Genomic DNA, 27,304 nt, shown 5'->3' with positions numbered 1-27,304 from the left:
GGATGTCACTAGATGGTCCGTGTGACATCCGTTTTTTCCTCGCACCTATTGACTTGTATTGGAGAGTCTCGGACGTATTCTGGATCAAATTGCAGCATGCTGCCGCTTTTCTCGCATCCAGAATCTGGATGCGAGAAAAGCTGACCAACAGCTCTCCCTCATTGACTAGTATTGGTCAGAGTGCAATGCGAGAATTTCTCGCATTGCTCTCGTCCGTATTTGTCGCTCGTGTGAGCGTACCCTTAGGGTGTTGCCGGATTTCCCCTATTCTTACCATCCGTCCATTTTTATTATACTTTAATTCTGCTTATTAAAGCATATTTGTATATATATATATCTTTATTTTGGCTTGCATATTTCCTTTTTGGTGTTGATACAGTTAGGTCCAGAAATATTTGGACAGTGACAATTTTGGCGAGTTGGGCTCTGCATGCCACCACATTGGATTTGAAATGAAATCTCTACAACAGAATTCAAGTGCAGATTGTAACGTTTAATTTGAAGTTTTGAACAAAAATATCTGATAGAAATTGTAGGAATTGTACACATTTCTTTACAAACACTCCACATTTTAGGAGGTCAAAAGTAATTGGACAAATAAACCAAACAAAATATTTTTATTTTCAATATTTTGTTGCGAATCCTTTGGAGGCAATCACTGCCTTAAGTCTGGAACCCATGGACATCACCAAACGCTGGGTTTCCTCCTTCTTAATGCTTTTCCAGGCCTTTACAGCCGCAGCCTTCAGGTCTTGCTTGTTTGTGGGTCTTTCCGTTTTTAGTCTGGATTTGAGCAAGTGAAATGCATGCTCAATTGGGTTAAGATCTGGTGATTGACTTGGCCATTGCAGAATGTTCCACTTTTTTGCACTCATGAACTCCTGGGTAGCTTTGGCTGTATGCTTGGGGTCATTGTCCATCTGTACTATGAAGCGCCGTCCGATCAACTTTGCGGCATTTGGCTGAATCTGGGCTGAAAGTATATCCTGGTACACTTCAGAATTCATCCGGCTACTCTTGTCTGCTGTTATGTCATCAATAAACACAAGTGACCCAGTGCCATTGAAAGCCATGCATGCCCATGCCATCACGTTGCCTCCACCATGTTTTAGAGGATGTGGTGTGCCTTGGATCATGTGCCGTTCCCTTTCTTCTCCAAACTTTTTTCTTCCCATCATTCTGGTACAGGTTGATCTTTGTCTCATCTGTCCATAGAATACTTTTCCAGAACTGAGCTGGCTTCATGAGGTGTTTTTCAGCAAATTTAACTCTGGCCTGTCTATTTTTGGAATTGATGAATGGTTTGCATCTAGATGTGAACCCTTTGTATTTACTTTCATGGAGTCTTCTCTTTACTGTTGACTTAGAGACAGATACACCTACTTCACTGAGAGTGTTCTGGACTTCAGTTGATGTTGTGAACGGGTTCTTCTTCACCAAAGAAAGTATGCGGCGATCATCCACCACTGTTGTCGTCCGTGGACGCCCAGGCCTTTTTGAGTTCCCAAGCTCACCAGTCAATTCCTTTTTTCTCAGAATGTACCCGACTGTTAATTTTGCTACTCCAAGCATGTCCGCTATCTCTCTGATGGATTTTTTTCTTTTTTTTTTCAGCCTCAGGATGTTCTGCTTCACCTCAATTGAGAGTTCCTTAGACCGCATGTTGTCTGGTCACAGCAACAGCTTCCAAATGCAAAACCACACACCTGTAATCAACCCCAGACCTTTTAACTACTTCATTGATTACAGGTTAACGAAGGAGACGCCTTCAGAGTTAATTGCAGCCCTTAGAGTCCCTTGTCCAATTACTTTTGGTCCCTTGAAAAAGAGGAGGCTATGCATTGCAGAGCTATGATTCCTAAACCCTTTCTCCGATTTGGATGTGAAAACTCTCATATTGCAGCTGGGAGTGTGCACTTTCAGCCCATATTATATATATATAATTGTATTTCTGAACATGTTTTTGTAAACAGCTAAAATAACAAAACTTGTGTCACTGTCCAAATATTTCTGGACCTAACTGTACATATACGTATAGTGAATGCGTAGGTTTTCTCAATTTCGGAGTCAAAAGTTAAGGATGTGTTCAAAACTGAACGAACCTTTATTAGACTCTCCTGTACGGCTGTAGCTGGCTCATACCCGTGCCTCATAGGCATTTTGGCTAGACCTCACAATGCCTGCATCTTTTCTCAGTTTGAGTCAGAATGTTTTCAACATTGTCCTAAAATGTATTCAGAGGCCCTCTTCTCCATCTCTTTCAGAGAACCTCCTAATTTTTGGCAGTCCTTGACCTTAGTACATAGGCTTTATTACTGTAGGGCTAGCTTCTGAAGAGGGGATAGTTTACCAGTATTGGCATATAGGCAAGGTTTCTCTCCTTACAGTCCTTCCTGCTGCAATTTAAAACTAAAATATATTTTCCAGTCTACATTTATTAGATTCTATTACCTATTAATACCACTGTTTGCCTCATCCATAATTATATATGCGCCAACCACGCGGTATGGGACGGAGAGGTGAATGTTCTGCTGATGGCACACGCACATGTTGAGGTCGTGAGGCTGGTGAAACTGTGCCTGCTGCATGAGCACAACAAAAACACGAGACCTACCTTACTGTCCCACTTTGCATGTGGGGGAGAAAGGGGGGGGAAAGACAACATTCCTGAAGGACGAACAATGCTAAGAGGTTGTCAGAGATGGCAAAATTTAATCAGAGTCTCTCATCTCCGTCTCTTGCTGCATCTACAATCCATCCTTGTAATTATGCAGTGTGTCCACCCATATCCTGTCCACCGCCATTAACTTGAGAACGGCGGCAGCTATAGGCATAGAAGTGATATCTAGGTATAGTAAAGTAGCCATGCGCTACGCAATGAAACCACCTATAGCGCCACCTGGTGGAAAACAGCGGAGTTAGCATTTTTATCTCGAAAACTGAACGAGATAGAGAAAAAAAGTGAATTAAAGTTGTAGGGCATCATCAATTCAATATGAATCGACACCTTGCATACAGAAATGCTATGATTAGAACGTGTAAAACTCACAAGGCTGCGGACATGAAGCGATACCTCATGGAGACCTTCCTACAAGTCATTGGGTATGGTGGCTGTGTGGAGTGGCCTCCACGCTCACCTGACCTGACCCCATTGGACTTCTTTCTGTGAGGTCACATCAAACAGCAGGTGTATGCGACCCCTCCACCAACATTGCAGGACCTACGACGACGTATCACAGATGCTTGTGCAAACGTGTCACCTACCATATTGCACAACGTGCAGCAAGACACAGTATGCTGTCCAGAGTCCAGATGTGCATTGCAGCTGACGGGGGCCACTTTGAGCATTAAAGTTGAAATGAGCGCCATATGCGTGACCAGCATTCAATGTTTTTGGTGGGAGTGGGGGGGGACATAGGTTTCATATCATAGCATTTCTGTATGCAAGGTGTCGATTCATATTGCATTGATGATGCCCTACAATTTTTTAATTCACTTTTTTTCTCTATCTTGTTCCATTTTCGAGATAAAAATGCTAACTCCGTTGTTTTACACCAGGTGGCGCTATAGGTGGTTTCATTGCATAGCGCATGGCTACTTTACTGTACCTAGACACCACTTCTATGCCTATAGCTGCCGCCGTTCTCAAGTTAATGGCAGTGGACAGGATATGGGTGGATACACTGTATATATGGCATGTCCTGTGGAGGGATAAGCAGCTGCCAGACGGATTGGCGCTGCTTATTTAATGACTGATGGATAAGACAAAGATCATCTTTAAGTAACAAGACGTCCAGACGGACTCCCGAAGTTTGGAGAAACCTAAGTTGGAAAACAAGCCACGGAGAGGGGTGGAGGAGTCTGCAGGACAACTATTGCTGGCTTCTCCCCTCCCTGGTCCGCTTTGCAATAATAGCCGCAAGTGAGAAAGACCCCGTCAATCAAGATGGGCAAGGGAGAAACCCGAAGGAGCCTCCGAGTGGACATTTCTCCCTCTGCCCAACCTGTTTTTCAAGCTGTGTTCTTCTCTGTGGCCTGAGCACCATAAATGGGATTACAGGAGATATCTGTATGCCAAAAACAAACCAGATTGTCACAGTCCTAAATGTAAGAACGCATAATGAAACAACGGAATCCATCTTTGTTCAAAATCATATATTATGCGACAAATCATAATTGAAATACAAAATCTCCTAATATTGAGCAGCGTCGTCAGCGTACGGCTCTGCCGGACCGGCCATCAGGACCCCGGCTTCAGCTCATCCGTGTTTGGCAATCTGGTGGCTTCTGTGGGTCCTAATGAGGGACTGGTCTTCTGGATGTTTTTGGTCATTGTGCCATAAATTCCCATGGCCTGGGTACAAAGAAAAGAGAGGTGAATGGAGATCTTATACCGCAGAGATGGTCTGTGGCTTTCCAAATGTTGCAAAACTACAACTCCGAGGATGCCCATTACTCAGTGCATAGTGGGAGCCGTAGTTTTGCCATATAACGCCAGTTGCAAATATAAAAGTAGCAGTATACAGACCTGGGTCACCATGCTGCTGATGTCTCCGGCGTTCGAAGGGAGTAGTATCGTGTTGGATTCCTTCGCCAGTTTGGAGAAGGCGGTCACGTATTGTTCTGCTATGGAGAGTGATGCTGCAGAATTGCCGTGCTGGAGGGACAAGACCAGAAACGTTACTGTACAGGACGCCATCACCGGAGATTGGGATACACCGAGTGACTCAATGTTACATGATTTAGAGTGATTGTGCACTTTTTGGCCCTTTGATGAGCTGTAATCTATAGGGCACCGGACCAATGAGATCCATGTACTGAATGGATCTCATTGGTCCGGTGCCGGCCGGCTGTATGGAAACAGCCATTCTGCCTCCTCCATCACCGCACAGCGCTGTGTAAGGCAATAGAAGGAACAGCTCACAGGTGCGGACGTAAGGAATGACCTTTATTCTGCCACCTTTAAAAGGGAACCTGTCAGGCCCAATATGCACCCAGAACCACGAGGATTTCTAGGTGTATATTGCTAATCCTTGCTTAACTGTCCTTGTATCTAGTAGCAAGATAAAGAAATCTTTAGAAAAAGTGTTTCTAAAGATCCTTATGATATGCTAATGAGGCCAGGGACTAGTTACAGGGGCATTCTATCCCCAGACTAGTCCGCCTCTTAGTGTTAGGACGCCTACAGGGGTGTGCTAATATGCTGTTCCCTGCTCATTGCCCAATGTCATCGGCGGTGACACGCCTACCTGTGTGAGTTATCACCGCCTCAGACGCCGGGTTTAGGCTCGGTGTGCATGATCACAAGTCACCCCACTTCCGGTCATGCGCACTAGACCTCTGTGAAGCCGGGACGCGTACACCTGGCTTCATAGTGTGCATGACCGGAAGTGCCGGAACTGCTGATCATGCACACTGAGCCTTAACCCGGCGTCTTAAGCGGTGACAATGGGCACAGGCATGCACATCACTGCCAATGAGGCTGGCAATGAATAGCATGTTAGTACACCCCTGTGGGCATGCTAAGAGTCTGGACTAGTCGGGGGATATAACGCCCCTGCAACTAGTCCCTGCGCTCATTAGCATATCATAAAGGATCTTTAGAAATAATTTTTCTAAAAGATCTCCATCTATGCTACGAAATACAGGGACTGTTGGGCAGGGATTAGTAATATGCACCCAGAACTGCTCGTGGTTCTTGGTGTATATTGCACCTGACAGGTTCCCTTTAAGTTTTATTTCACTACAGGATGGCTCTATTAAGGCTGGGTCTACATGGCCGATATTGAGTCATGGGTTTATTGACAACACCGGAGAGAGTCATCTCTAAAAAGCGGTCCATCCGGTGTAGCCTCCATTGTATTCACACCCCTCCAAGAAAACGTCTGCATCATGTAAACGTCCCAACATATAGCAGCTCGACCGAGCACAGGGAATATGTAATGACAGACGGGGCTCCAGAGACGTTACCTGCTGCATGAGGGCCTCTGCCACCAGACGTATCGCCTCACCCCGAGCCTTAGCCTTGGCTAGGATAGCATTTGCCTCACCTAAAGAAAAAAAAAAAAAAGAAAGAAAAAAATAGAAGAAAACAAAATAAGTAAATAAATAAATAAATAAATAAATAAATTAAAAACTGAAGTGTTCATATATTTAACATTCTACAGGTCGATCATATATAAAATTGAGCAAGAAATATTCATTAGATCAAATTCAACTTTTAAAAGGAAATCTGTCAGCAGGATTTTGCTATATAAGCTGAAGCCAGCATGCTGCAAGGGTTAAGACAGAAAGTTCAGACATGCCTGTGTTGTCATTGTCCGATGTTGTGTTTATTTGCTATGTTTGTTTTAGCAGCCATACCTTATCATTGCTTGTGCCATGTTGTCCGGCACGGCCCTTCCTCTGACACCTCACAATTGAGGTACAACCTCTATAGAGAGCCTGGTGTGGGCGACAACAGCTCTCTCAGCTCTGCTACATGACTAAAGCTAAAAATGCACATTGTGTCAGAACAGCTGCACCCAGTAAATTAAGTGATAGATCGCCCGATTCAGAATCTCTTTGCCTACATCATGCTGCTCTCAGATGAGGTAGCAAAAACCTGCTGACAGATTCCTTTTAAAAAGTATACATGGTGTTAATTTTTATTACATGAATCAATAGTACACCTAAAAAGAAGAAACTTTGTAATATATCTCCTCAAAAAATTCCGCTTCTTCATGGGTAAAATCTGTTTTCAGTAAAGACAGATTTTCCCATTACGGAGATAGGAGATGACAGTTTATGCTTTCAAATTCTATGGAGGGAAGAGCCCGAGGCTGGCACAGACATTCTGCTGACAGTTATAGTTCTCTTTAGATGACAGTTGGTGCTTATAAAGTTCGACGGTGAACTATAACTGTCCGAACTTACAGCAGAATGTCTAATGCCTACCTCCATAGAATATTGAAAGCACCAACTGTCGTGTCCTATCTCAGGAATGGGAAAATGTGTCTTCACTGAATACAGATGATTTTATCCATGAAATAGGTGAATGAACAAAGCAGATTCCTCTGATAAGATATAGTACAAAGTTTCTTATTTCCATGTGCACTATTGATTTCTAAAATATTAATTAAAACACCGGTTACCCTTTAAAGTGAGCGTTCAGCCATATATTACGTTTGACATATATACAGATGATGGGCAGGAGTGCAGCCTCAAGTTTCGGGCTTATAACTTCAACCACTTTGACCTCACATTGATCTTCATTATATGCGGAGATCTGAGGGGAGATCATTATCTGTTCATATGCGGGGGAGGTAGTTCTCCTCCTAGGTCTGGGGTGACCAATGTGCCTTGGTGGGCGACTACCTCCGCTCAGACACTTACCTGCAGCTTTGTTAATCTGTTCCGCTCGCTCTGCCTCGGAGGCCAAGATCTGGGCCTGTTTCTGCCCCTCGGCCACATTGATGGCAGATTCTCTGGTACCTTCAGATTCTAACACCATCGCCCTCTTGCGCCGTTCAGCTTCAACCTGGGGAGACATCCATTAGTTCATCAAGGCACCAGAAATGACAGCATGAGGACGCCAGCGTTACATAATAATACAACTGGGTTTCGCCCATCGGCGTCTTCAGTCTTGGCCCATGAAGAAGCCAACAGGCGAAACCCAGGGTAACGTAAAAGCTAGTATTTTGTGTGTTTGACATTTTTATGTGTTTTTAATTCATTAATTCTTTTGAGTAAAATAAAAACCACTAACTGGGAGCCAATTATGCGGTAGAGTTTTCGTTGTTCTTTATGTGAAATGAGTGAGTGTTGTTGGTAGTGATCGTTTGGTGGAACTACTGGTCTAAGCAGGGCTGATGCCACCATCACTGCATGAATACACAGATACTGGAAACGTGACACAGTGTATGGATCCTGGATGATATGGATTCTGCTCCAAAGATCTTTAAATGATATTACTGTGAAGCGCGTTAGTCCGTCCGATCTCACTGGTGTCTGTGCGGTGGAAACCATGCCCGGTTAGATCGGGTTCACATAGCATTTTCTCCTACAGTCTGTGGCTCCATGGGGGCTTATGTCCAAACCCCCGCAAAATGGGATTTAGCAATATACACCAATGAGGCCATTGATATAATGATGCAGACGGAATCATGGTGTATCATCTCTCATTTTCGTCCACCCATTAGAGAAGGGCAGAAAGATGCCATGCTACTCGCCCCCAATAGGAGGCGCCTTTTAGCTGCCTAGCACGAACATTACATCTTTTGCAATGCACACATTATGCCCAATAAAAACACTGAACCAGAGAAGTTAATTATCCAGCCTGAGCGTTTTGGTTTTTTTAATGCATATATTTTTGGCTAAACATTACACTATTTGCCTTCTTTGGCATCTTTGTTGCACCAACTATTGTTTACTTCTGCACGACTTAAAGGGAACCTGTCATCAGAAATTTAGCTTGAAACCTAAAAGTTTCCCCCTCTGCAGCTCCTGGGCTGCATTCTAGCAGGTTCCTGCACTTTTTGTGGCCCTTTTTAAACCAAATTATATACTTTATAAACTTGTACCTTTTGCTATGTAAATTTTGTAAATCGTCCATGGGGGCGAGCTCTCTTCTGACCGTTGCTGTTCCTCCAGCAGATTTACGCCGCCCCCCCAAACGCTGAATTTCATATCTCAAAACGCCGCCCCTGGGAGCCCGTGGTCCCGCGCATGCGCTGTGCGACTGTAGAGGGACTGTGCACTGTGTGCACGTGTGACCGCTGGTGGGGTTTGGCGCAGGCACGAGGTTATGGGCAGCGCTGTGAGTGTCATCAACAAGTGCCGCCCATAACCTCGTGACCGCACTTTCCTCTCTTCCTCCAGCGTTCTGCGCAAACGCTTGCTGGCCAGATGACCCGACGTCACCTCTTTCTCATCTTGCCCTGCTGCAGGGTAAGATGGGAAGGAGGTGACGTCGAGTCATCTGGCCGGCGAGCGCTCGCGCAGAACGCTGGAGGAAGAGGGGAAAGCGCGTCCACGAGATTATGGGCGGGCACTTGCAATGCAATCCCAGCGCCGCCCATAATCTCGTGCTTGTGACACACGTCACCAGCGATCCTGGCGTGGGCGGCACCTCGGGCGCAGTGGGCGGCGTCCTGATGGATGAAATGGAGCGTGGGGGGACGGCGTCAATGTGCTGGAGGAACAGCAACGGTCACCAGAGAGCCTGCCGCATGGACGATTTACAAAATTTACATAGCAAAAGGTACAAGTTTATAAAGTATTTAATTTAGTTTAAAAGGGGCCAAAAAAAGTACAGGAACCTGCTAGAATGCAGCCCAGGAGCTGCAGAGGGGGAAACTTTTAGGTTTCATGCTAAATTTCTGATGACAGGTTCCCTTTAACTGAGAATCCATCAGTGAGCACAGTTTGAAGTTTACAATTCATCTTCCTTGCACTGTGCGCTCCTCTCGGTTAATTTACGACCAGGTGAAAGTTGAATTGATCTTTCACATCATTAGAGAGAGAGGGTAGACGGTAGATAAGAGCTGTAAAGCCCAGAACAAGCTCGCTGATTGATCCCCAGTTAACTCATTGTGAAGCCAGTATTAGATAAAGCAACACAGAGGCTATAAAAGGCAAATGTGGTAACATTTAGGCTATGTGCGCACGTTGCGTACAAGCCCTGCAGAAATTTCTGCAGCGATCTGAAGAGCACATGTGCGCTTTAGATCGCTGCAGAAATGTCCGTAGTGAGCGCCGATTCCATGCGCTCTGCCTGCAGCTCCTGCCATAGACAGAGCAGGAGCTGCCGGCAAAGCGCAGGAAAGAAGTGACATGTCACTTCTTTTTGCGCAGCGCTTCGGCAGTAGCCGAAGCGCTGCGCACTGAGACGCCACGTGCGCACGGCCCCTGCACAATCTCCATAGACTGTGCAGGGGACGCAGGACGCATGCAGTTACGCTGCGCTGCAAAGCGCAGCGTAACTGCATGAATTTACGCAACGTGCGCACATAGCCTTACAATGTAACCACTAACAGGTCTAACATGTGCCGTGGCCTAACTTATGTTTAATCATAAATGGTGGAAGACTAAACAGGAGGGGTCTGAATGCTGGAAACCCCCCCCCCCCCCCCCCAACAATGGCGGCTATCAGTACAGTCACGACATACAGGAGCAGTATTACAAATGGGCAGAAAGGGATCAGGTCTATTCTGCCTACTCATGTCCAAGTATAAATAGTATAATATTCAATACAACAATACAGTAATGACAATATATGGAGAAGAGAAAAGTTCAAAAAAGAACGGAAAACGTCTTTTACACGGTAGAATTGTGTTTCTCGTAAACAAGCATAATAAAGATAAAAGTGCATACCGTAAATAGCTAGATTCATATAAAAACGTTATACATTTATGTGTCCATTGGAAAAAAAAAAAGCCTTAATAAATGCACAATGAATGAAGTGGATGTCCTTGTAAGTTTGCGAGCTACAGTGATAAAGCTATAACATACAGGATTTCTACACAAATAGCAGGAAAACATACAACCTGTAAATGAAACACAGAAATCTCGACGCGCGTTTCGCCGCTGTACTGTGCCTTCATCAGGAGCAAAAAGGTGTTTTCCCTTCTTTTTTTGCTTTTTTCCTCTTCTCTATATATTGTGTTGTAAACATTATTGTATTTTATTGTGTAATATTTAAGAAAATTACATTATTTATACTTCTATATGATCTACGTATACTTGGTCATCTTTATAGGTTTATACACTCACGGGTGAGAAAGCAGACAGTAATCATTATTAGTTAAGAGATTTTATGCTATTTTGTCTAATCATACGGCTGAATATAAATGAACGATCCCATCACTCAACTGTTCCTCTCTCGGAATTCTAGTTTACTATGTTTCTGGAATTTAGTACATATATTGTTAGGGCACGGTTCATGCGCTCTGCATTCAGTGGAAAGTATGAAGAGGGCATTCTCTGAATAACTCATGTATACTTCTGGAATGAAACGTTCTGCAACTTTTTATACACTTTATATTTTCACCCCTGGCCATTCCTGTCACTGGCCATGAATTATGGTGTAAATGCCACTATTCTCCTGAATTTGGTGAGGTTTTTCTTTTAATTCTGAGCCTCTCCATTCTTGAGATAAAGCTTAATGTTCTCCCTATACAAATCTAGTTTTGTTAGCCAAGTGGGTGTGGGCATCAAAAGACAAGTGTTGACAACCACACCCACTTGGACAAAAAAAATAAAAATAACACAAAATATGTATACAAGGAAGAAGGGACCGTATCTCCGGAATGGACAGGTGCAGGAACAAAAGAGAAATATTATTATTTCATGGCTAAAAGTCTGTTGAGACCTAATATTTCTCACAGCTGAGGGTTTGCTACAATTATGCAGTGTAGACCGGGGATGCATAACCTGTGGCCGGCTCTGCTCCTAGCTGTGGCCCTTCGCAGTGCTGACCACAAACCTGTACGATCAACTGTCTGTGTCACTGCAAGAAGATCCTCGGGGGCGGCAACTACTTTGCTGCTCAATAACCAATCAGCACTTTCCATCACTGCAGAGAGCGATCATTGGTTATTACAGGCTCCTATCAGAAGCCTGCATTAGCCAATAAGCTCCCTCGCTGATAGTAACAAAGACACTGATTGGGTACAGAGAGGCTTGTTGTGTTTCTGTTTTTTCCCTCATGTTGTGTTTTCCACTCTGAAGATACATTTTTATTGACACATTTTTGGGGTACACAACATATTTTGATTACTGTGTCTTGCATTTTCTTTTTGCAGTGTTGAGCCGACCAAGAAAAAAAAATAAAAAAATACTTATTTTTTTCGCCAGACGTTTACCAATCAGGTTAATTAATTCTGTATGTGGATGGATAGGACTACAACAGATAGGAAGATGCCACAAATACGTATTTTACTTATTTTTAACGAGGAAATAGGGGGTTATTCAAATTTTCAAAAACATTTGGGACTTGAACCCGACATCATTCGATCGCTTGTACTACACACTGCAATACTACAGTAGTGTATAGCAAAAATTACAGTCCCTTATGAATGCCAGCCAGAGAATGGCTTCCATAGCAGACAGGGATAGGAGTCTTTTGCAGACCCCAAATGTCATGTTAACCCATTGGCAACTGACAATCACGTCATGGGGAAGGACGATTGGTGATTAGAACAATCTCTGACAGCGGCATTAAAAAGAAAAACAGCTGCAGGTGCCGAGCCGCTCCGATAGCAGCTGTTAGAGGCAGATGATAGCTGAATAGCAGCCATCATCTGCCAGGACTGTGTGTATGCTGCATGTGTCTGATATGTGACTGGCGTGTGTGCGTCTGATATGTGAGTGCAGTGTGCGCAGCTTGTGTCCAATATGCGAGCGGTGTGTGCGCTGCATGTGTCCGAAATGCGAGCGTTGTGTGCGCAGCTTGTGTCCAATATGCGAGCGGTGTGTGCGCAGCTTGTGTCCAATATGCGAGCGGTGTGTGCGCAGCTTGTGTCCAATATGCGAGCGGTGTGTGCGCAGCTTGTGTCCAATATGCGAGCGGTGTGTGCGCAGCTTGTGTCCAATATGCGAACGGTGTGTGTGTGCTGCTTGTGTCCAATATGCGAGCGGTGTGTGTGTGCTGCTTGTGTCCAATATGCGAGCGGTGTGTGTGTGCTGCTTGTGTCCAATATGCGAGCGGTGTGTGTGTGCTGCTTGTGTCCAATATGCGAGCGGTGTGTGTGTGTGCTGCTTGTGTCCAATATGCGAGCGGTGTGTGCGCAGCTTGTGTCCAATATGCGAGCGGTGTGTGTGCTGAATGTGTCGGATATGTGAGCGGTGTGTGTGCTGCATGTGTCGGATATGTGAGTGGTGTGTGCGCAGCTTGTGTCTGATATGCTAGCGATGTGTGCTGCGCCAATTCATAGAAAACGTACTTTAAAAAGGCGGCCAGGGACTATGCACCTAGAATGACAAGTCCAACGCAGGTCAGGAGCAGATTCTCCTCGCCCCCGCAGCCCTACACACATACGCAAATGTCAGTCTAGGGATGTGGAGCAGGAGATACCGCTGGGTACCTACCTCTCAGATTAGTCGTCCTAATCTCTTAATCCCTCACCTCAAAGTATGGTTTTGTCTGAATCGCGGCAGAATATCACAGTAAGACACATACGGCTGCAATAGCAGAGACCGCGTCGGGTTCATGAAGCCCGTAGTTTAGGACGCAATGATCAATGACAGATTCTTCTTAAAACGTAAAACTCTGTAGCTTTATGAGAAATCGGAGTACAGCAGGTATGTGCCGGGGGCGCAGGAGGACCTACCTGCATCTGCATGGCTTCTCTGACTTTGGGAGGTACGTGGATATCCTTAATTTCATAGCGCAGACACTTGATCCCCCAGTAATCAGAAGCCTGATTAATCGCGTCCACGATATTGGAGTTGAGCGATTCCCTCTCCTGATTCATTCAGAGACAATAAAAACGGACTGATTATATGGCAAAATGGAACGACATAAAAACTCATTAAGAGGCGATTCTCTGTCCATTTCCCAACATCCCCAAGACATCCGATAGGGACAAAGAACGACAAGTGTGAAAAGACGCCACATCTATCGCTAGTGAAGGGAGAAACTGGGAAAAACAAATTAACTATGTGCATGTAGCTTAAAAGGTCTTGTCCCATTCATCAGAACTGATACTTAGATTCATTTTTTGTTTTTTTTATCACAATGGCTTTCTTTGCTTCATCCTGATAAACAGAAAAAAGCAGTTGTGCTTTACTCACCCTCCCTTGGTCCAGCTCTGAGTCTCTGCCTCCCCTCCCGGTGTTAACTGCAGCCAATCGGTGACCTCAGTGGTTCATTGCGTCAACTCGGGCAGAGCCGCTGAGCTCACAGATTGGCTGAGGTGCTGTACATGCGACGTCAGCGCTGCAGACAATAAAAAACACTGTGCGTAGCTGCAGAGACTAAACACTGGACCTGGGGAGGGTGAGTAAAGCCAGGGGGTATTTTTTTGTGTTTTTACAAGCTGCAGTTGGGCGACTTTGGCTTTTCCAAATCATAAAAACCCTTTCAATCCTTTTTTCTCTCGTTTTTTTAACTACATATGTGAGACTAAGAGATATTGATGACATCTAGAGTCCACTCTCACACAGGATATGTTTGTGTGGACTACAAATGGCCTCACATAATCTGGATTAGTGTTTACTGCCCCTGGATATAATGAATATAGGAGGAATGCTTCAGATTTTCGGGGTTTCGTTCTTCGTGTTTAGTGGAGTCTCATGGGTCCTGTATCACAATGATGAGAAATTAGTGACCAGACATAACCTTACCCTGAAGACCTTGTCTAATGTCAGTTTCCCGAGTTCGGATCGCATGGTGGTCTGTGCCAACTGGGTGACTGCGTATTCTGGATCTTCCACTCCATAACTGGCCTGAAAGCAAAAGACAAGACTATAACGAGTGGATGCAGCTATGGGTGCTTTATATTAAAAGGGCTCGTCCAGTCTAATGTAGAAAAAGAAGGGAATTTTGTTACTTACCGTAAATTCCTTTTCTTCTAGCTCCTATTGGGAGACCCAGACGATTGGGTGTATAGCACTGCCTCCGGAGGCCACACAAAGCAATTACACTAAAAAGTGTAAGGCCCCTCCCCTTCTGGCTATACACCCCCAGTGGGATCACTGGCTCACCAGTTTTAGTGCAAAAGCAAGAAGGAGGAAAGCCAATAACTGGTTTAAACAAATTCTCTCCGAGTAACATCGGAGAACTGAAAACCGTTCAACATGAACAACATGTGTACCCGCAAACAAACCAACAATCCCGAAGGACAACAGGGCGGGTGCTGGGTCTCCCAATAAGAGCTAGAAGAAAAGGAATTTACGGTAAGTAACAAAATTCCCTTCTTCTTCGGCGCTCTATTGGGAGACCCAGACGATTGGGACGTCCAAAAGCTGTCCCTGGGTGGGTAAAGAAATACCTCATGTTAGAGTTGCAAGACAGCCCTCCCCTACGGGGAGGCAACTGCCGCCTGCAGGACTCTTCTACCTAGGCTGGCGTCCGCCGAAGCGTAGGTATGCACCTGATAATGTTTGGTCGAGTCTGCACACTTTCACCAGGTAGCTGCCTGGCACACCTGTTGAGCCGTAGCCTGGTGTCGTAATGCCCAGGATGCACCCACGGCTCTGGTAGAATGGGCCTTCAGCCCTGATGGAACCGGAAGCCCAGCAGAACGGTAGGCTTCAAGAATTGGTTCTTTGATCCATCGAGCCAGGGTGGCCTTAGAAGCCTGCGACCCTTTGCGCTTACCAGCGACAAGGACAAAGAGTGCATCCGAACGGCGCAAGGGCGCCGTGCGGGAAATGTAGATTCTGAGTGCTCTCACCAGATCTAACAAATGTAAATCCTTCTCATACCGATGAACTGCATGAGGACAAAACGAAGGCAAAGAGATATCCTGATTAAGATGAAAAGAGGATACCACCTTCGGGAGAAACTCCTGAATAGGGCGCAGCACAACCTTGTCCTGGTGGAAGACCAGGAAGGGAGCCTTGGATGATAGTGCTGCCAGCTCAGACACTCTCCGAAGAGATGTGATCGCTACCAGAAAAGCCACTTTCTGTGATGTCTAGAAAGTGAAACCTCCTTCAGAGGCTCGAAGGGCGGCTTCTGGAGGGCAACTAGTACCCTGTTCAGATCCCATGGATCTAACGGCCGCTTGTACGGGGGTACGATATGGCAAACCCCCTGTAGGAACGTGCGCACCTTAGGAAGGCGTGCCAAACGCCTCTGAAAAAAGACGGATAGCGCCGAGACCTGACCTTTAAGGGAGCCGAGCGACAAACCCTTTTCTAACCCAGATTGCAGGAAAGAAAGAAAGGTAGGCAATGCAAATGGCCAGGGAGACACTCCCTGAGCAGAGCACCAGGATAAAAATATCCTCCACGTTCTGTGGTAGATCTTAGCGGACGTGGGCTTCCTAGCCTGTCTCATGGTGGCAACGACCCCTTGGGACAATCCTGAAGACGTTAGGATCCAGGACTCAATGGCCACACAGTCAGGTTCAGGGCCGCAGAATTCCGATGGAAAAACGGCCCTTGGGACAGTAAGTCTGGTCGGTCTGGGAGTGCCCACGGTTGGCCGACCGTGAGCTGCCACAGATCCGGATACCACGCCCTCCTCGGCCAGTCTGGGGCGACAAGTATGACGCGGCTGCAATCGGATCTGATCTTGCGTAGCACTCTGGGCAAGAGTGCCAGAGGTGGAAACACATAAGGGAGCCGGAACTGCGACCAATCTTGCACTAGGGCGTCTGCCGCCAGCGCTCTTTGATCGCGAGACCGTGCCATGAAGGTTGGGACCTTGTTGTTGTGCCGTGACGCCATTAGGTCGACGTCCGGCACCCCCCAGCGGCGACAGATTTCCTGAAACACGTCTGGGTGAAGGGACCATTCCCCTGCGTCCATGCCCTGGCGACTGAGGAAGTCTGCTTCCCAGTTTTCTACGCCGGGGATGTGAACTGCGGATATGGTGGAGGCTGTGGCTTCCACCCACATCAGAATCCGCCGGACTTCCTGGAAGGCTTGCCGACTGCGTGTCCCCCCTTGGTGGTTGATGTATGCCACCGCTGTGGAGTTGTCCGACTGAATTCGGATCTGCCTTCCTTCCAGCCACTGCTGGAAGGCTAGAAGGGCAAGATACACTGCTCTGATTTCCAGAACATTGATCTGAAGGGTGGACTCCTGCTGAGACCACGTACCCTGAGCCCTGTGGTGGAGAAAGACTGCTCCCCACCCTGACAGACTCGCGTCTGTCGTGACCACCGCCCAAGACGGTGGTAGGAAGGATCTTCCCTGTGATAATGAGGTGGGAAGAAGCCACCACTGCAGAGAGTCTTTGGCCGTCTGGGAAAGGGAGACTTTCCTGTCCAGGGATGTTGACTTCCCGTCCCATTGGCGGAGAATGTCCCATTGAAGTGGACGCAGATGAAACTGCGCAAACGGAACCGCCTCTATTGCCGCCACCATCTTTCCGAGGAAGTGCATGAGGCGTCTTAAGGAGTGCGGCTGACTTTGAAGGAGAGCCTGCACCCCAGTCTGTAGAGACCTCTGCTTGTCCAGCGGAAGCTTCACTATCGCTGAGAGAGTATGAAACTCCATGCCAAGATACGTTAGTGATTGGGTCGGTGACAGATTTGACTTTGGGAAGTTGATGATCCACCCGAACGCCTGGAGAGTCTCCAGTGCAACATTCAGGCTGAGTTGGCATGCCTCTTGAGAGGGTGCCTTGACCAGTAGATCGTCCAAGTAAGGGATCACAGAGTGTCCGTGAGAGTGCAAGACTGCTACCACTGCCGCCATGATCTTGGTGAACACCCGAGGGGCTGTCGCCAGACCAAATGGCAGAGCTACGAACTGAAGATGGTCGTCTCCTATCACGAAGCGTAGAAAGCATTGGTGCTCTGTAGCAATCGGCACGTGGAGATAAGCATCTTTGATGTCTATTGATGCTAGGAAATCTCCTTGAGAGATTGAGGCAATGACTGAGCGGAGGGATTCCATCCGGAACCGCCTGGCGTTCACATGCTTGTTGAGCAGTTTTAGGTCCAGAACAGGACGGAAGGAGCCGTCCTTTTTTGGAACCACAAAGAGATTGGAGTAAAATCCTCGCCCCCGTTCCTGAGGGGGGACAGGGATCACGACTCCTTCTGCTCTTAGAGAGTCCACCGCCTGCAGCAGGGCATCTGCTCGGTTGGGGTGTGGGGAGGTTCTGAAGAACCGAAGTGGAGGCCGAGAACTGAACTCGATTCTGTACCCGCGAGACAGAGTGTCTGTTACCCACCGGTCTTTGACCTGTGACAGCCAAATGTCGCAAAAGCGGGAGAGCCTGCCACCGACCGAGGATGTGGAGGGAGGAGGCCGAAAGTCATGAGGTAGCCGCTTTGGAAGCGGTTCCTCCATTTGCTTTCCTGGGGCGTGAGTGAGCCCGCCAGGAATCTGAGCTCCCTTGTTCTTTCTGAGTCCTTTTGGACGAGGAGAATTGGGCCTTGCCCGAGCCTCGAAAGGACCGAAACCTCGACTGCCACTTTTTCTGTTGAGGTTTACTTGCTCTGGGCTGTGGTAAGGAAGAGTCCTTACCCTTGGACTGTTTTATGATTTCAGCCAATGGCTCACCAAACAGTCTGTCTCTAGATAATGGCAAGCTGGTTAAGCATTTTTTGGAACCAGCATCTGCTTTCCAGTCCTTTAACCACAAGGCTCTGCGCAAAACCACAGAATTGGCGGACGCCATAGCGGTACGGCTCGTAGATTCTAGGACAGCATTGATCGCATAGGTCGCAAACGCAGACATTTGCGAAGTTAGGGACGCCACTTGCGGCACTGCTGGATGTATGAAAGCATCCACCTGTGCTAAACCAGCTGAAATAGCTTGGAGTGCCCACACGGCCGCGAATGCTGGAGCAAACGACGCGCCGATAGATTCATAGACAGATTTCAACCAAAGGTCCATCTGTCTGTCGTTGGCATCTTTAAGTGAAGCGCCATCCTCTACTGCGACTATGGATCTAGCCGCAAGCTTGGAAATTGGGGGATCCACCTTTGGACACTGGGTCCAGCGTTTGGCCACCTCAGAGGGAAAAGGATAACGTGTATCCTTAGAACGTTTAGAGAAACGCTTGTCTGGATGAGCGTCGTGTTTCTGGATCGATTCTCTGAAGTCAGAGTGGTCCAAAAAAGCACTTAATTTACGCTTGGGATATAGGAAATGGAACTTCTCCTGCTGTGCAGCTGCCTCCTCTGCAGAAGGGGCTGGGGGAGAAATATCCAACAGTCTATTAATTGCCGATATAAGGTCATTAACCATGGCGTCACCATCAGGAGCATCCAGATTGAGAGGGGCCTCAGGATTAGAATCCTGATCACCGTCCTCAGTCTCATCACAGAGAGACTCTTGTCGCTGAGACCCTGAGCAGTGTGATGACGTGGAGGGTCTTTCCCAGCGAGCTCGCTTAGGCTGCCTGGGACTGTCATCTGAGTCAGAGACTTCAGCCTGTGATGCTTGAGACCCCCCTGAAGTACGGATTAGTTCCAACTGAGGGGGACCGGAGAGCATAGACACAGCAGTGTCCATGGTCTGAGCAACTGGCCTGGACTGCAAGGTCTCCAGGATTTTTGCCATAGTCACAGACATTTTATCAGCAAAAACTGCAAAGTCTGTCCCCGTCACCGGGGCAGGGTTCACAGGCGCCTCTGCCTGGGCTACCACCACCATAGGCTCTGGCTGACGAAGTGCCACTGGGACTGAACATTGCACACAATGAGAGTCGTTGGAGCCTGCTGGTAGATTAGCCCCACATGCAGTACAAACAGTGTACACAGCCTGTGCCTTGGCACCCTTGCGTTTTGCGGATGACATGTTGCTGCCTCCTCAGAGCAGTACAGGGTGTCCAGCCAAGAAGCGACCTTACAGTGCAACTATATATATATATGGTACCAAGAAAAAAGTACACTAATATAACACTGAGGCACTAGTGGGGCCAGCACTAAAGTGCAGCTTACCGCCCGCTTAGGAGCGGGTGTGTGGTCGCCGAAATCCCTTTAGTCTGGGTCTCCCAGAGCCTGCTGCCTTCCCCCAGCCAGACCGCATGTGTAATGGCTGCCGGCGTCCTTGTGGAGAGGGGGGGCGGGCCCTGGGCGTATACAGACGAAGAGCGGGAAGCCTGCTTCCCACTGTGCCTAGTGAGAGGGCTGGAGCATGTAAATAAGGCTCCAGCCCTCGGCGCTGCCTATTGAGCAGCGTCTCTCCCCTACCCTGATTGACAGGGTGGGGGCGGGAACGAAGCGGCGCTAGGCCGCAGAAGCCGGGGGCTAAAGTTAGAAGCGCCGCCGCCGTAAAAGCGCGGTCGGCGTAAAGTCCCCGGCGCACCACAAGTCGCAGCTGCGCCGCCGCTCCAGTAGCGGTCGGCGCAGTAGTTCCCAACATGTAACGTCACTCAGCAAAGCCGCAGTGACCTAACCCCAGCGCACAGCGCTACTGTCCCCGGCGCACTATAACGCTCAGCAAGCCTTGAGAGTGTCCGTGCCTGCCGGGGACACAGAGTACCTGAAAGTTGCAGGGCCTTGTCCCTGAACGGCACTCCCGCTCCAAATCCAGCAGGTTCTCTGGGTCTGTGGATGGAGCCCGGCCCCAGGGCTTGGGGGCCGGCAAGATCCCACTTCCACAGAGCCCTCCAGGGGATGTGGAAGGAAAACAGCATGTGGGCTCCAGCCTCTGTACCAGCAATAGGTACCTCAACCTTACAAGCACCACCGCGGGTGAGAAGGGAGCATGCTGGGGGCCCCATATGGGCCCTCTTTTCTTCCATCCGATATGGCCAGCAGCTACTGCTGACTACAAACAGTGGAGCTATGCGTGGATGTCTGACCTCCTTCGCACAAAGCAGAAAACTGGTGAGCCAGTGATCCCACTGGGGGTGTATAGCCAGAAGGGGAGGGGCCTTACACTTTTTAGTGTAATTGCTTTGTGTGGCCTCCGGAGGCAGTGCTATACACCCAATCGTCTGGGTCTCCCAATAGAGCGCCGAAGAAAGCCTGATTAATCAATTATAAAAGGAAAGTCTAAAGCAGAAAACCCATCCTGATCTAGTGCTGCTCTCACCTCTGTGGGTCTGATACTACGAGTCAGTGAAAGAAATCCCAGTTGGGATAAATGACAACATTTCACCAGCGTGAGCATGTTAAACTGGCCACATCATGGAATGGTGGCCGCAGAGCCGAGTACATTGTAGTTTTTATTTTATTATTTCTTCTCTTCATTATGGAGATATTAGCATCTAAAAATTAAGATATGTCCTAGAGGGTGGTACCGGAGTAATCTCAGGGGGCGTGTACTTTGTCCCCTGTATGATGTTGACCAATCATAAGCAGGAAGTGCCATACAGGACAACATGAAATGTAATGAGAGATAGCGCTGATATCTGCAGTTATTTTGTGTAGTATAGATCAGAGCTAAATGTGATTACAAACACTTCCAGATATTCTCTCACAGCAGTCAGAGTGGGGGGGAATCAGGTTCTGAGTGTATAGCAGAGTTCCAGTACAAAAGTGTCTGCAACTGCAGCTCTCGTTAAACAGCTTTGTGCCTTGCTTCACACTGTCCTGAGAGAAGATTTGGAAATATATGCAATCACACACTCAGCTCTGCTACAGCCTCCCCCTCTCGACACTGACTGCTGTGAGAGGAGATCTAAAAGTGTTTACAATTATACTCAGTTCAGCTATTTTCTTCTTCCCTTCACAATGACGATCTTGAAAAATATGATCTATATGAGTCTTGTTATCACACCAAGCACTGCTGTATTCTTCCCTCCATGACCTGAGGAAGCGTATCAATACGCGAAACGGCCGTCGTCTGTGAGGGGGCTTATTTGCTGCTCTACTCCTGCCTTTTTATGCACCGCACCAAATAAACGTTCTAACTGGATTCCGGTGAGTGCCGTCCGTTTACTTCTCTGGACTTTCTCGCCAAGCATATACTTGCTGCGGACTGGCACCTTGGCACCAGCCACGTGGAGATCCCTGTCCAGATCCTGGTGTTGTCCTAATAGAGGTGTGCGGGGAGTGGTGCGGCAAAAAAATTCTTTTGGATTTATATGGGTTAGCAATATGCACCCAGCATTGCTCATGGTTCTGGGTGCAGGTTTTCTTTAAAAACAGCAGAATTGCTCAGCCAAGTGTTGCTCTCCTGTACTACTGAAGACGGCCGGAAAAAAAGCTGAGCACTTCTGCCCCTTTATTTTAGTGATTTATGTGGGTTGTAGGAGCCGGCTCTGCAATGGCATGTCAAAATCTTTCTAAGGCCTAAAACACACTTCCGCAAAAAAAAAAAACGTACGTGTCTTACGGTGCGTTTTTCGGGTCCGTGTTCCGTTTTTTAGGGGCGTTTCTCCGGTACGTATGGCATCCATGTGATGGTGCATGCGAGCCGTGTGTGCGTGTGGAATGTCCGTATTGACATAAAATACGTACGTGTGCTGTCCGTGTGCTGTCCGTTTTTAAAGGCCCGCATTCTTACCCAATTAACAATTTTAATCATTCATCAGGAGATCCTGGTGTTGTTGTTTGCTTTCAATTGACCTGATAGATTGGAAACAAGTGTTGCAGATTTGGTGATGAAAAACGGACACGGACGAAACGTGCTGAACACGGACATACTCCGTGTGCGGTCCGTGCAGGCACGGACGCATAGACTAAAGCGGGTCCGTGCCTGCGTGCTGCCGGCCAAAAACGGACATGTCGTCCGTGTAGAAAAGTGCACACACGTACTTACCACACGGACACACGTTCCGTGTGATTTTACGTGTGTGTTCCATCTACCATTGAATAACATGGGTCTCCGTGTCTCCGGTACGTGCAAATACGTACCGCACACGTACAAAAAAAAAACGGATGTGTGTTGCGGGTCTAAAAGTGCAGTTGCATTTTCACCAGATAGAGGATTGTCTGCACTAGATGCCTTTGTTACTGGCAACAGATCTGTATGAAGTTTAAGGCTCTGGATACTTAAAAACATTTCTATTCCCTACATTTTATTGGTGCCACTTATAATCTGGTTACTGGAATGTCGCAGTTGCTGAGTCCCCCGATATCACAGAATAACGGGAGTAGAGTGAGGGAGGTAAGAGACTCACCTTGTACGGGTCCATCACACGCAGGTACAGGACTCCATCTATCTGTAAGGTTACATTGTCTGTAGAGAGAAGGGCCGGGATTAATCATTAGTAGTGACCAGCACTACTGGTCTAACAGCAGCAACATCCTACTCCTGCTCCTCAAGACGTAAAATTCTATTCAGCAGCTTCTTAGTCATCTTGACCCGATATACCGACATTAGATGTTGGGCGACAACCACTGATGGAGGGAATTATAGAGCACAAGATAACATGGGGCCTTGCAACCATACAATCATTAGTACCGCAGTCATAAACAGCGGCATCCAATAACACTTGAGCCCAACTCCGGCTGAGGAGGCCTCTGGGTCCTGATATGGCCCCAATATCTGCTAATGGGGAATATAGAGAGGTTTATCGCTAAGGTACTCGCATTTTAATAAAAGGAGATATGGGATGGAACACACTGTAATATATGAAGCATTTACTGGCGCTAGTGATTGTTTCGCAACTCCAGGGAAATGGTAACTTTAGAAAGACTAAAGGCTGCTTTACACGCAGCGATATCGCTGGTGAAAGCACCCGCCCCCGTTGGTTGTGCGTCACGGGCAAATCGCTGCCTGTGGAGCACAATATCGTTAGTCCCAGTCACACGGACTTACCTGCCTAGCGATGTCGCCGGCGAACCGCCTCTTTTCTGATGGGGCGGTTCGTGCGGCGTCACAAGGCAGGCGTCCAATAGAAGCGGAGGGGCGAAGAGCAGCCGAAAGAAAGTGACGCCCACCTCGTTGCCGGAGGACGCAGGTAAGGTGTTGTTTGTCGTTCCTGGGGTGTCGCACATAGCGATGTGTGCTGCCTCAGGAATGACGAACAACCTGTGTCCTGCACCATCAACGATATTTGGGATTAGAACGACGTGTCAACGATCAACGATAAGGTGAGTATTTTTGATCGTTAGCGGTCGCTCGTAGGCGTCACACGCAACAATGTCGCTAACGAGGCCGGATGTGCGTCGCGAATTGCGTGACTCCAACGACATCTCGTTAGCGACGTCGTTGCATGTAAAGCCGCCTTTACAAGAAGATTATGACTCCATAAGAATATAGCTTAAAAAATATAAATCCAATATTCCACAATATTGGCCAACCCGGTATCGCAACCGGCAAAACACCGCAAGGAAACCAAGGATCCATAAGTATCTGGTGTAACATTGTGCCACGGGGAGAGACTCACCCAGGCTGACAGCGGACTGCTCGGGAACGTTGATCACAATCTCCTTCAGGCTCTGTACATATCGGATACGATCTAGTAATGGAATGAGGAGGTTCAGACCCTGCAAGAAAGAAAAAGCACAACTGTAACGTATGTAAGAAAGGGGATAACCTACTGGAAAGTGTGGTTTATACTCCACAAAAGGGTGGTGCAGAGTGGAGCAGAACAATAATGGAAGGGAGGGGTGTGGCGGTGATGAAATAAAAGTAACAAGCCTAAAAAACTGAAAATAAACTGAAAATTAAAGATGACAAAATTAAAAAGTTCAAGTAGGTGAATGCTCCACTATGCACCGGCACTAAAATCCAAGAGGGACAATAGGTTTTAAAGCTCCAGCGAGGGGAATACAGTGTACAGGTTATGTGCAGACCTACATGCCTATACTGTAAGAGGATGGATACTTCTACTTATAAACCTAAAAGAGGTTGAGATAAAATGGTGTCCCTGGTGTAATTGAAACTGCAGTCTGTCCTAGTCAAGCATCAGTATGGTCTGCAGGCTGAATATATACAGCTCCCAAGACCTGTGTGTCAACTGACAAGAGCTGTATCACACATGCCTCAGTCAGCGAGCACAGGCTATAATATGTGAATAAAAATATCTATTCCATGGTAAAAACAACTGAGTTATCCCCAGGTTTATTTTCCTCAATGAAGTGTTTTCCAGTTCGGCGCAGTCAGTCTCTGTGCATTGCTATGAAGCTATCAGACAAACAGGAAAATGAAGCTAGAGATTTCCTTATAAAAGCACATAACGGATTAAAACAGCATTTCTTAACATGAGAGCCACGCTCTCGGCTCTGACTGAGCTTTGTGTGATACAGCTCTCATCAGTTGACACACAGATCTCGGGAGCTGTACGTCTTCAGTCTGCACTGACACGCGACACGTGTAATTTCAATTATATCAGGGACTCCATTTTATCTCATTCTTGGAGAACCCCTTTAATGAGAGAGTCTACATTAAAGGAATAAAATGGAAGGATAACCAGATAAGTACAGATGGCTGAGATATAAGCCATAATATTGGCATACAGTGGGATATGTATAGAAAATAAGGGCATACAAAGGTAAAGAGGTCACTCTTTCAGCCTCTGTAGGGTGAATATAGGTCAATGAATACATTTGGTTTCTCGGCTGGGTGCTGCTCTTGGTTCAACGTGGCATGCGTAGTGTGAACAGTCCCTTAGATACAATACAACTTTCTTTCTGAATACAGATAATCAGGCCCCTACCGGCTCCAAGATGCGGTGGAATCTGCCCATGCGTTCCACCACCCAGGCCTCCTGCTGGGGAACAAACAGGACAACCGTGTTCATGGGAAGTCCAGATGACGCATATCGTTGCACCTCAACGTTCCAGGCTCTTGGACCAGTGATTTGGGAGTTCTGTGGAGAACAGGAAACAAGAGAAGGTTAGATCAGAGAAAGAAAAAAAAAAAGAATTCTAAAGAATCTGGAAAATCCTGTCTGGCCCTTAGGCTCATCAATTCTAACAGCGCCTGGAATACTAAGACGGCAACCACAGATGATAACTGCGCTACTCTGCAACGATGCAGTCACTCCATGCTGCGCTCACAAGTACATCAAATAATCTGAGATCAGAAGAATCAGTGCTGCAGTGCAAAGCATGGAGGATAGGATTAAGCAGCAATAAACACTATATGGAGTTAGCGACCAAATATGGCCACAGCTGTCAATGAGCACAAAAAAATGTCGCCCGATCTCCACGCCTGTCCTTCCGGGCTCCGCTGACTTTCACCAGGCACTCTACAGTCATGTGCAGTGCCCCCATTTATCATGGCACGGTATGCCCGGGAATAACAAGGCCGCACACATACATGAGGCACCCCTGATCTACAGGGATCCGCGTATTCCTGTATAATAAATACATTAATGGAGGGAAAAAAAAAAAAGTTCTTAAAATAATAATTAAAACACCTAAAATCCCTGCATCTTCTGACCCCAGAACGTGCACTGGAGCCCGGTCAGGACAAACAGCCCACAGCCAAATCTATACAGTCCCCACGCCCTATACATCACCAGTACAGAGCAATACAGAGGGCAGGGTCACAGATCACCACAGCCAGAGGGACAATCAAAGGGTTAATATTTGCCATTATGCCCCCTCAGCAAGACACCATGTGTTCCCTCATCACCCACAGCGGGGCGCCCCCTGCGTCCTCTCCTTACCCTCAGCGCAGCGCCTCCAGCGTCCCCTCCTCAACCTCAGCGGGGCGCCCCCTGCATCCCCTCCTCACCCTCAGCAGAGCAGCCCCTGCATTCCCTTCTCACCCTCAGCAGGGCGCCCTTGAGTGTCCCCTTCTTGACCTCAGCAGGGCGGCCCCCAGCGTCCCCTCCCCATCCTCAGCGGGGCGCCCCCAGCGTCCCCTCCCCATCCTCAGCGGGGCGCCCCCAGCGTCCCCTCCCCAACCTCAGCGGGGCGCCCCCAGCGTCCCCTCCCCAACCTCAGCGGGGCGCCCCCAGCGTCCCCTCCCCAACCTCAGCGGGGCGCCCCCAGCGTCCCCTCCCCAACCTCAGCGGGGCGCCCCCAGCGTCCCCTCCCCAACCTCAGCGGAGCGTCCCCTCCCCAACCTCAGCGGAGCATCCCCTCCCCAACCTCAGCGGAGCGCCCCCTCCCCAACCTCAGCGGAGCATCCCCTCCCCAACCTCAGCGGGGCGCCCCCAGCGTCCCCTCCACAACCTCAGCGGGGCGCCCCCAGCGTCCCCTCCACAACCTCAGCGGGGCGCCTCCTGCGTCCCCTCCTCACCCTCAGCAGGGCGCCCCCTGCGTCCCCTCCTCACCCTCAGCAGGGCGCCCCCAGCGCGGCTCACTGCCCTCAGCATGGCCCCGTCCGATCCTGCACTTTCTTCTACTGCAACCAGTGTGCAATCTCTACAGCGGCGCCGGCAAATGACGTCACGGACAGGCGAGGACTGTCAAATGCAGAACGAAGGGACGCGCTGTGATGACGACATGGAGGGAAAGCCGGCGCCATATCGAGAAGGTCAAAATCACAAAACGAATGAGTGCGTCGCCATATTGAAGGTGGCAAAAGTGAAAATGTTCAGCTTTTCCGACTAAGAAAATAAACGTAATGAAAAGTTTCCCCCAACAGCATGTCTCCACATCCAGAGAGGGAATCCGCACCATAGGGGGTTATGCGTTATCGTCATTTTTCTTTTCTTTTCTCATTTATAGCTCTGTATTTTAGAAGTAATGTATGTACACAGTGACAGCAACAGCAGAATAGTGAGTGCAGCTCTGGGGTATAATACAGGATGTAACTCAGGATCAGTATAGGATAAGTAATGTAATGTATGTACACAGTGACTGCACCAGCAGAATAGTGAGTGCAGCTCTGGAGTATAAT

At 47.8% G+C, this 27,304-nt stretch overlaps 1 protein-coding gene across 2 annotated transcripts; it reads right to left on the bottom strand.

Annotated features, from left to right (window-relative positions):
- Positions 1-4,140: 4,140 nt before the first annotated feature.
- STOML2 (stomatin like 2) lies at positions 4,141-26,843 on the bottom strand. Of its 2 annotated transcripts, none has more exons than XM_075342977.1 (10): positions 26,736-26,843; positions 25,167-25,319; positions 23,895-23,994; positions 22,683-22,741; positions 14,326-14,427; positions 13,311-13,445; positions 7,375-7,519; positions 5,971-6,050; positions 4,529-4,657; positions 4,141-4,354 (listed from the first exon to the last, which is right to left on the bottom strand). In XM_075342977.1, exons 1-10 carry the CDS (start codon positions 26,775-26,777, stop codon positions 4,241-4,243), a joined length of 1,059 nt encoding a protein of 352 aa, XP_075199092.1. In that variant the 5' UTR covers positions 26,778-26,843; the 3' UTR covers positions 4,141-4,240. The 2 variants fall into 2 exon arrangements, with proteins under 2 accessions (XP_075199092.1, XP_075199101.1); XM_075342986.1 differs by lacking the exon at positions 26,736-26,843 and adding an exon at positions 26,702-26,733.
- Positions 26,844-27,304: the final 461 nt, after the last annotated feature.

This window comes from Anomaloglossus baeobatrachus, chromosome 1 (assembly GCF_048569485.1).
Source record: "Anomaloglossus baeobatrachus isolate aAnoBae1 chromosome 1, aAnoBae1.hap1, whole genome shotgun sequence".
NCBI classification, from domain to species: Eukaryota; Metazoa; Chordata; class Amphibia; order Anura; family Aromobatidae; genus Anomaloglossus; species Anomaloglossus baeobatrachus.
The sequence above is the reverse complement of the archived record's forward strand: the minus strand, read 5'-3'. Positions and strand labels throughout refer to the sequence as shown.